The sequence below is a fragment of the Elephas maximus genome, chromosome 20, assembly GCF_024166365.1.
Source record: "Elephas maximus indicus isolate mEleMax1 chromosome 20, mEleMax1 primary haplotype, whole genome shotgun sequence".
NCBI lineage: Eukaryota > Metazoa > Chordata > Mammalia > Proboscidea > Elephantidae > Elephas > Elephas maximus.
In genome coordinates this window covers 54453576-54464208 of record NC_064838.1, presented here as the reverse complement: position 1 = coordinate 54464208, position 10633 = coordinate 54453576, and the positions used below count along the sequence as shown (strand labels likewise).

The 10633-nt window shown below is 43.9% G+C and overlaps 1 protein-coding gene across 4 annotated transcripts in view; it reads right to left on the bottom strand.

The window, feature by feature from the left end:
• Window positions 1-8642: 8642 nt before the first annotated feature.
• RBM6 (RNA binding motif protein 6) overlaps window positions 8643-10633 on the bottom strand; it is a 106444-nt gene continuing 104453 nt past the window's right edge. For 2 of the 4 annotated variants that reach the window (XM_049861759.1, XM_049861758.1), the window contains exons 15-16: window positions 9693-9822; window positions 8643-8903 (exon numbers count right to left, since the gene is read on the bottom strand). In XM_049861759.1, coding sequence (XP_049717716.1) covers window positions 8778-8903; window positions 9693-9822 — 256 coding nt within the window. In that variant the 3' untranslated portion in view covers window positions 8643-8777. The remainder of the gene's footprint in view (window positions 8904-9692; window positions 9823-10633) is intronic. The other 2 variants (XM_049861755.1, XM_049861756.1) reach the window with 1 other exon arrangement.

Below are 10633 nucleotides of genomic sequence, written 5' to 3'. Positions count from 1 at the left end.
CCCAAAGGTCAGAGGTTCGAACTCACCAGCGACTCTGGTGATCTGCTCCTATAAAGATTACAGCCTACTCTGTCACATAGGGTCGCTATGATTCAGAATTGACATGATGGCACACAACGGCAACAATTTAACAGTTACTACTTGGAAGTTGAATTGGCATCTCAAAGTTAACACAGCCGAACCCAATATGTCTCCCTCCATAGATTTCCCTAGCTCAGTAAAAAAATGGCAACTCCCCGCTTCCAGTTGACTGAGGACAAAAACCGTAAGAGTCATCTATGACTCCTTTTTTCTCACACTTAATTTGCCAGAAAACCTGTGGACTCTACCTCCAAGATACCCAGAATTCAACAACTTCTAGCTGCCTCCACTGCTGTCCACCCTAGTTAAAGCCATCATTACTAGTTTTACAAAAACAAGTCACATAGCTAATAGTGGTGGAGCTGGGATATGAACTACAGGCATGTGTCCCTTAATATCCATGATACATTCTGTGCAATAGGATGTTATGTGATTCGGATGTTGTACAAACCTACCTAAATTGCAAGCAATAACATTCACTGATTTTCTACCTCCATGTGTTTAATAACTTTTTGTTTCACTTCCAAATCAATACTTCTCTTTTGCCTTTTGCTGCTGCTATCACCAGGATTGGTTTTGCTGTTTTGGGGAGCCACGACGCACTTCACGGTAAGCACATTTTTTAAAGAAAATTACATAGGTAATGCTACAATACTCAAGACATGCATAATACACGAGATTGGATGCTGCTGTCTATGAGTCAAAGCATACGCTGTTATAAGGTAAACTTTTTTATTTGTAAGTAGGGAAAATTCACATTAAAATACCAATAGAAAGTACAGTACATACAGAAGCCAGCAACATAGGCATTTATTATGATTATCAAGACATAGGTATCACAGGTTATATATGTCCTGTACCATTGTAAAAATGGTGTGGCGGAGGAGGTGTCTGACCTCCTCTGACTTCACAAGGGGGGAAGGAGAGTCAAGATCAATAGTTTAAGGTTGACTGCTATGAAGCAGAGGTCAGACATGCCTCCTCTTCAACCTTCTTACCAATTCTGACACCAACCGTCCTTCCCATGAGACTCTCTACTTCTCTGTTGGGTTCAAGAATTCATTGCAATGGCCACACAGAACTCAGAGATCATTCTCACAGTTATGGGGTTTATTAGGGAAGTAACAGGTTACAATTCAGGATACAGTTCTTCGATTAGGACAGACTCTTCTCAGCCATACCCACAGGCAGGCCTCTCTCTGGCCCTCAGCCCCTTGACCTGGCCTCTGCCCTACTTGGGCAAGTCTTACAAATCTCTTTAGCTCTGCCAAAAGTGCCCAGAGCCACCCCACTCTGCCAGTAAGCCTCAGCCCAAAGGTGCTCAGCTTTCTTGCTCTGAGTCGGCAAGCATAGCTCTGGCACGGCACCAGAGGCACCCCACTCGGCCAGCAAACCTCCTGTGCAAAGGCACTCAACTTTCTCATTCTGTGGGCTGGGAGCTCACCATGCTGTCTCCTGCTGGTGCCCTGATTCTGCTGCCTCTGCTGCCGCTGTTTCTCTGTGACTGCTTCTCACCGCCTTCTCTCCCATGTTACAGTTCTCTCTGTCTCCTGGTTCTAGGAGGGTCTCAGGGCAGGGATACAGAGTCCAAAGGATGAACTTGGCTCTTGCCTCTTCTTGGTGATAGTTAGTTCCCCCTCTGCTCTGGGATTGGCTCTCTTTTAAACCTAGCAGGATGGCAAAACTGACCAATCCCCTTGTTAGGGTTCTATACACCTATCTGCATGGTCCCACGCCCCACAAGGGTGCCATGCACCTTATTTACATTAATAGCAAGCTATCCAACTCCCTGGGTGGGCCACAAGTACTTCATTTGCATAATTCCACCCAATCATTTGGTGAGAGTTACAAAAACTATGGGCTAGAAGGGCCATGTTAAGTAATTCACTGCACCACAACCATTATACTCCTGGCAGCACAATCGTTTTGTATACAAGAGACATGAGGTACACATGTTGCGTGTAGAAAGCTGCTGCATTCGCTATGTCCAGTTACATTTGCCACGTCCCATTGTCCCATTCTCTGATTGGGACTTCTGGACTCTATTATAACCTTGGAGCCCTGGTGGCACAGTGGTTAAGAGCTATGGCTGTTTACCAAAAGGTTGGCAGTTCAAATCCACCAGCTGCTCCTTGGGAACCCTATGGGGTAGTTCTACTCTGCCCTATAAGGGTGCCTGTGAGTCTGAATCGACTCGGCGGCAATGGGTGTGGTTTGATTTTTTTTTGGGTATTATAACCTTACAGGAGCACGATTGTACATGCAGCTGAATGTTGCCCAAATGGATGTTATGGAGCACATGACCACAGTAAATCTGGTTTCAGTCTGGGCCCTCAGCCACTAGAATGTAAACTCCAGGAGAGCAGGACTTTTGTCTGTTTACTTATGCAAAAATGGTGTGGGGCGACATCTGACCTCCTCTAACTTCACAAGGGGGAAGAAGAATCAAGATCAACAGCCCAAGGTGGATTCCGATGAGGCAGAGGTCAGACATGCCTCCTCTCCAACCTTTTCTTATCAATTCTGACACCAACCCTCCCTTCCGTGGCACTGGCTACTTCTCTGCTGGGTTGGATAATTCATTGCAATCGCCACATAGAATTCACAGACAATACTCATGATTATGGGGTTTATTAGGAAAGTAACAGTTACAATTCAGGCTCAGGAACACTCAGGATACAGTCCTTCCAACAAGACAGCCTCTTCCCAGACATGCTCGCAGGCACTCTTCTCCTGGCCCTAATCCTCTGCCTGAAGGCACTCTGTTTTCTCTCTCCGTGGGTTGGGAAGCCCAAGACTCCATCTCCTGCCTCCGGGTTTCAGCTGTCAGGTCTCTGCCACTGCTTCTTGCTGCCTTCAGTGTTACAGCTTTCTCCTGGTTCCAGGAGCTTCTCAGTACAGATTCCTGAGTCCAAAGGACATGCTGGCTCCTGGCTGTCTTTCCTTGGTGGTGGTGGGGTCCTCTCTTTCCTGCCACTGGGAAATTTCGAGCCCAGTGGAATGGCAAAACTGACCAATCCCCTTGGTGGGTCACAATTATCTTATTTGCACAGTCCCACCCAAACACTTGGGTAGGCGTTACAAGACCATGGCGAGGAAGGCCACATAAAAGTGACCCATTGCACTGCAATTTAGTTCACAACTATATTGCTAGTGCCTCTACTGGTACGTAGCACATAGTAGGCACTCAATAAATATGTGATGAGCAAATGAATCTACTACCAAAGCTGAAAGTTTAACATTTGTGGTGTAAAGAAGTAAGGACCCTTGGATGTTTTGGACCCTGACTGGTCAGTGAGATTGGTGGTTTTCTTATGCATCCAGCTAGTATAATTTGCCCTCTGACATTATATACATTTATGATTTTATAAATATAACTTTATCAACTTAATAATTTATTATTTAAATTATTTTAATAAGTGATTTTTCAGGTCACACAGATTGAAAAACTAGACCATGACAGGGCAGAAAGATGTCATGGAAAACCACACCTATACTGCTCTCTTCCCTTTCTTTCTAGATAAGAAGAAACCTCTCAAGAAGTGAAAGAAAAACAGTGAAGAGATTCCAAATCAGGAGTTTCAACTGTTCCATAAGATCTTTTTCTTGGAAAAGCATTTTTAAACGTGTTCCTAACTATGGCTTATTCTTCCATATCAAGGGCATTAAATGTCTGACATTGGAAACTCTTTGGGTAACTGTGGTGTGATGGATCGCTTTTATATGGTGTTTCTCACCATAGTCTTGTAACTTACTTGGACTACGCAAATAAGGTGCTTGTGGCCCACCAAGGGGGACTGGATAATGTCTTAGTCATCTAGTGCTGCTACGACAGAAATACAAGTCGGTGGCTTTAACAAAGAGAAATTTACTTCTCCACAGTAAAGTAGGCTAAAAGTCCAAATTCAGGGGGTCAGCTTCAGGGGAAGGCTTTCTCTCTCTGCTGGCCTTCTTATCAGTCTTCCCCCGCCCCGGACTAGGAGCTTCTCCATGCAGGGACCCCGGGTCCAAACGACGCGCTCTGCTCCTGGCACTGTTTTCTTGGTGGTATGAGGTCCCCAACTCTCTGCTTGTTTCCCTTTCCTTTTATCTCTTATAAAAGGTGGTACAGGCCACACCCCAGGGGAACTCCCTTTATACTGGATCAGGAACAGGACCTTAGTAACAGTGTTACAATCCCATCCTAATCCTCTTTAACATAAAATTACAATCACAAAATGGAGGACAACCACGCAATACTGGGAATCATGGCCTAACCAAGTTGACGCATATTTTTTTGGGGACACAATTCATGACAGATAGCTTGTTAATAATACAAATAAGGCACATGGCACCCTTATGGAGGTGGGACCATGCAAATAAGGTGTATGGAACCCTAACAAGGGAATTGGTCAGTTTTTGCTACCCCACCAGGCTTAAAATGAGCCACTCCAGAGGTGGGGGGTAGGGGACCTGACTACTACCAAGAGGAGACAGGAGCGGTGGGCATCCTTTGGATCCAGGGTCCCTGTGCTGAGAACTTTCTAAACGCAGGAAACAGGACACTGAAGACAGTCAAAGATGGCGGCACAGCAGTAGCAAGTGATAGCTGCACAAGATGACAGGAACCAGGAAACCAATGGGAGACAGCTGCGATAAGGCTTGCTGACTCAAGAACTAGGAGCTTTGTTAACACTTTCCTGAGCAGGGCAGAGGCGAGGCCGTGAGGCCAAGAGGCCAAGAGCCAGAGGCCTGCTTGCAGGCAGGGCTGAGAGGAGGTTGCCCTGATCAAAGCATTGTATCCTGAGTCTTTTCTGATCCTGAATTGTACCCCATTACTTCCCTAACCCCATAATCATATTGTGTGAGTTCTATGTGGCCATTGCAACGAGTTATTGAATCCAGCAGAGAAGAAGAGAGAACCACGGAGGGACAGCTGGTGTTGAAATTGGTAAAAGTTTGGAGAGAGGAGTTATATCTGATCTCCCCTTCACAGGATTCAGCCTTGGGCTGTTGATGCTGATTCTCTCCCGCTCACGAAGTTAGAAATCAGACGCCTCTGCCACACCATTTTTATAGAAACTAACACATGACACTAGATGGAAACGTAGAAATCTCTTTGCATTCTGGAATGATAGGTAATTTATTTTCTCTACCTGTATGCACATATAAACCCTGGCCGTGCAGTGGTTAAAGAGCTTGGCTGCTAACTGAAAGGGTGGTGGTTTGAACCCACCAGCCACCCCATGGGATATAGGTGTGGCAATCTGCTTCTGTAAAGATTTACAGCCTTGGAAACCCCATGGGACAGTTTTACTCTGGTGTAGTGGTTAAGGGCTATGGCTGCCAACCAAAGAGTTGGCAGTTCAAATCCACCAGGCGCTCCTTGGGAATTCTATTGGGGCAGTTCTACTCTGTCCTATAGGGTCACTATGAGCCATAATCAACTGGATGACAGCGGGTTTTTATAGGGTTGCTATGAGTCAGAATTGACTCAACAGGAACGGGTTTGGTTTGGTATGTATATATATTTGTATTTTCGCCTACTTTTCTATCTATACAAACTTCCACTTTTTCATCTGTATCACTTGTCTATCTATAAAGGGAGTACACAACTTTGAAGTATATATATGTAAACCTTTTATAATCAGAAAAAAGTTCATGTATCTGACCACAGAAGGCACTCAACTCTTTAAAGAAAAAAGTTAAACAGTGGATGATGCAGATGTCAAGAATCCAGAACCCACTAGACTGAACAGCGAAAAGCAGTTGACTATCTTGTTCCCCAAAGCAGTTCAACAAGCACTTCTGAGCAGCCCTTCACTGCTTGCTGAGCTGGTCTCATTACCAGCTATAAAAGGTATATGGCTGTTCATAAATGGCACAAAATCATTCCTAAAACAAACTTCAGGGAGGCCCCTAGAAAAAAGGATGGCCTTCATCCAGAGGGAAGTGCCATCCTCCAAACTGCCTCTGGCTGCTAATTCTGTGTGGACACGGCCCTGGTGCTCAAGCACCTCAAGGAAAAGCTGTTGTGCTTGAGTTGTGCTCCCAAACATCTGTATGGGGGCTGATATGGGTCTGGAAAAGCGTAACAAGTCCCCTCACTAAGAAAAACAAAGACAATGAGGGTTTTTTTTTTTTTGGTTTGTGTTTTAATGAAGCCATGTATGTTCAATATAGAATAAACTCTTTTGATGTAAAAAAGTTTTTTTTTTTGGATAAAATGATTATAGGTCTTAAAAAAAAAAAAACCTCCCACCATTTGGCAAAATAAAAAACTGGTTCACATGTTTTGGTCCCAGGCTGGAAATTACTGCTACAGAATATAAAGAAACAAGATTGATGAAAGAACTCTTACCTGTACAATAAACTAATTTCTTCTCTCATAGATGGGTTTTGATGAACTGAAATAGATATACAATCTAAATTTAAACAAATATTTCCCATAGGCATATGAGCTCAGCATTATTAACTCATTTATTAAGCACCTACCATGTTACACCCGGTGCCAGGCCCTAGTAATACAGTAGTGAAGAAAACAACCCAAGATCCCTGCCCTCATGTAGCTGGCCTTCTGATCAAAGGCCTCAAGGAACTACCAAGGACATCATAGGGTGACACACTTTTTATACACCCACTCCTACTTTAGACCTTATTTGCAACAGCAAAATCTCTTATTAAACTTTTAAGACCAAAGTAGGAAAAAAACTAGGCAATGGGCCAATTCAGTCTCTGAGGTCTGAGCTTAAACACTTCCTTCAGGAAAGACGCTGCTGCCATCAAACAAGGTCAAGTCTGTATCATGCCATCTTAATAGCTTGCTGCACTTCTTCCTCAAGGCTCCCATCACGTCAATAATTGTTCAATATCCATCTTCCCCAGTGGACAGAGTCCCACAGACACAGAGACAAACAGTGACCTTACTATAAACCCCAGTGAGAAACAGAGAAGGCTCTCAAAACATTTATAGAATTAACACTTAATAATTTGATGGTACCTCTGCTGAGCTGCCAATAGCCTGGGCCAACTAAGTACCCTCTACAGGAGTCTTCAAGAATGTATCCCAGAGCTCACTCTAGGCCCAGCAGGGTGACACAGGGTTAGAAGAAAAACCTAGACTGTTGGGTTCAGTACAAAACTGGACCACATTCCAAAAAGGGTTTTGACCTACACAGTGAAGGGCAGACAGAAAGTAATGAGATAGAAGACCACCACGAATGCACCTGCAGAGCATCGATCAGAGCCAGAAGGACTCTTGAAGTGCACCTGTCTGGGGCTGAGCAGCTCAAATGGCCCATCTTCTGCAAGGCTGCACTAGCTGTAGCTAGCCCAGACCCCCTGAGGCTCTCAATTCCAAGCCAATGTGCTCTCATTTTTTTTTTTTTTTTTTGGTTTTCTTTTCCTTTTTGAGGGGCGAACAAGTTTATTAAAGGTTAAGAGAAAAGGATTATATCTGGGCATGGTAAACAATTTAATACACATTTGTCATTCCTGTTGCTAGAAATATCTCACTGGCCACGTTTTCCCCTTGGCATATTCCCACTCCTCACTGCCCCACCCATCTCCCTCCAAAAATGCCAAAGATTCCTTCTCTTTTTTAAGAGTACAATTCAATCCTTAGTCCTGCCTTTCTGTATCTAGATCATGCTCTTAGACCAGGGGTTGGCCAACTAAATCCAGCCTGCTATCCCTTTTTATAAATAAAGTTTTACTGGAGCACAACCACTTGTTTATGTGTGGCCTATGGCTGCTTCTGTACTACAACAGCAGAGCTAAGTAGTTGTGACAGAGATCATCTAACCCGCAAAGCCCAAAATATTGACTTTTTGGCCCTTTAGAGAAAAATTTACACCATCAAGATGCTCTTCTAAACACTCAGTTCTCTTCTTAAGAAACATTTTTCCTGAGACAACTGCAAAGTACAGTTCTCACTACTGTAACGTTACCTTGAGGAATTATCTGGAAAATATACATATAATAGGTTCACAGAATACGGTCCTTTTAATTGCAAAGAGAAAAAAAAAAACCTCACCTTGAAGGAAATTCTGCAAAATGGTATGCGTGATGATGGTGGGGAAACTGAGAAAGAGGGCACAAACACCTCTAGAGAGTTTTAGCTACGAAGGGAGGAGGAGCTCGGGCAGTGGCTGGAAGGGAATGGTTAAGCCTACTATGCCATGATCACAATGTGTAAAAGCACTGAGCACTCAGCAGGCACTCAGGAAAAGTTGTCCCACTGCCCCCATAACAATAGGGATGTCAGAAGAGGACTTTCAAAGGTCTAATGAGTAGTAAACCAAACATGGAAACATGTTCAACCCCAGCAGTTATCAAAGAAATAAAAACAAACAATAAAGAGATGCTATTTTCACTGTTAAGACTAGAAAAATAATTAAAAAAAATCTGACAGCATTCACAAAAGCTAGGGTTCAAAGGTCACTGCAACCCAACCACTCACATTGACAGCAGGGCACAGTGTACTACTTGGTGCCATTTCAGCATTAATGCAAATAACCCATATCAAGGTACTCCCTCTTTCCCACCATCAGCTTCATCTCCCACCCATCTTTGGGAGAAAAATTTAACAAAAAATTATCACATTGAAAAAAAGTTTATTTAAAAAAGTTCTAGCAGCAAGAACAGTAACAAAACAAAAGGAGACGGACAAACAAAACAAGAAGGAGGTTGTGTCCTGTGGGACTGGTCTCCATTTTTTAATCGAGTTCTTTATACCGAGCAAACATGACTCTCCTCACAGCATCTCGGTAAGTCTCGTTGGACTGTCTCTTGCTAGTTCTTCCTGGGGTCCCCACATTGGGCCCCTTCACTCGGCCTTCATTCTGAAAAACAAAGACAAACAGTGAAGTGGGCCCTATGTATTAACTAGCCTCGGGGCTGGTCTTTGGTCGCAAGCATTTCTGGACCAATAAAGATCAGGATATAGGAGCATTTTTTTTTTTTTTTAAATAATTTTTAAATTGTGCTTTAAGTGAAAGTTTACAAATCAAGTGTCTCACACAAAAACGCATATACACCTTGCTACACACTCCCAATTACTCTCCTATAGGAGAAATTTTTGAAATGTTTAATTACTACACAAATACCCAAGATGAGTAAACGGAATGGTGACACCATGAATACAGGATATAGGCTTCAATATCAAAGATACGAGAAAGTCTGTAGGAAAGAGAGAAACCAATCTCTCCCTTATCATCTTCTCTAGAGGTTCTTCTTGAAATATGAGGGGCAAAGTCTTTCCTGGAATCCCAGACTAGCTTTAGCTTTATGCTCCTCAAATTTTAGCTATCACCTCTGTTGCTGGTTTCCTGGTCCTTTCTACCAAACAATTCTTCAGTCTCAATCTGCCTGAATCCCACACTGCCCATGCTTGCTCTTTAAGAATAAGGGGAGCCCCTTTCTAACTTCTTCCTCCCTCTCACCACGGCCAACCAAACTGCACATGCTTAGCTATGACACAGTAATGAAGACAGACAGCAGACTCCTATGCTTTCATATCCTATACTCTCAGTGGAAAAAGCCCAGCTACACTGCCCTAGGCCACGGAATGAGAGAAGTTAAAAGTATATTCAAGGTTCATGCCACCCCCAACAAGATGGAAACCATTTCACCTCCTCTGCTGAAGTCAAGCCAGGCTGGCCATATCCCAAGCCTGTACCCTTCCTCCAGCCACTGGCCTGCTGGACACAGCCTCCTTTGCTGCTACTGTCGATACCTTCTTTACCCACAGGTTTACGATCACTGCAAAAGAAGCAGACATACTTAGATACCATCACTTTCAAAGTGACCTACTTGTGAGCCTAATAAAAACCTCTGTTCTCTTGGTTCAGATTTGCCTCCTGCAAGGTATATTAAACGACACCTCTGAAGTGCCTGCGAACTATGTACTGGGCTTTGTCCTGGGGATACAGAGATGACCAAGACTTGGTCCTGTTTGTGGGGAAGGATGTTCAGAACAGTGGGTATCTGCAGTGGGAACACAAACTCTGAAGCACATTACCAAAGATGAAGGAATTCCAACAAGAGGGTACATCTGAATTGGGTCTTGACAAATGAGGAGTTTGTGAGCAGGAAAAAGAGTGGGAAGAAATGGGGACAGGGGCAAGAAGGAATGAAAGAACACGATCTGTCCAGGAAAGGAGTGAGAGGAACTGAAGAAGGTAAGGATGCCTGGGGCCAGACTGTGAAAAGCCTGGACGAACAAGGCAAATCATGCCTCTGGACTTCATCTTTCAGGCAAAGAAACTCTGGAGCCCAGGCTTCCCTCTAGGCAAGGTATACGAGCACGAGAGGTGAGTGACAGGATCAGATTTCTGCTTACAAAGGCTTTGGTGGCAGGGCAGAGAATGAACTGAAAAACAGAGCAAGTAAAAACTGGGAGTAAAAAGCCCAGTGTGGAAGCAAGCTAGAATGGGGGGCAAGGAAACTAACTAGGGATTTGCCACTTAGTGGATATAGGAGAGAAAGGAGGAGGACTGGGTCAGACCAGGTATGCAGTGATGCTATGATGTCACTTATCTGAAATACAAACCTAAGAGGTTTAGCAGGTCTG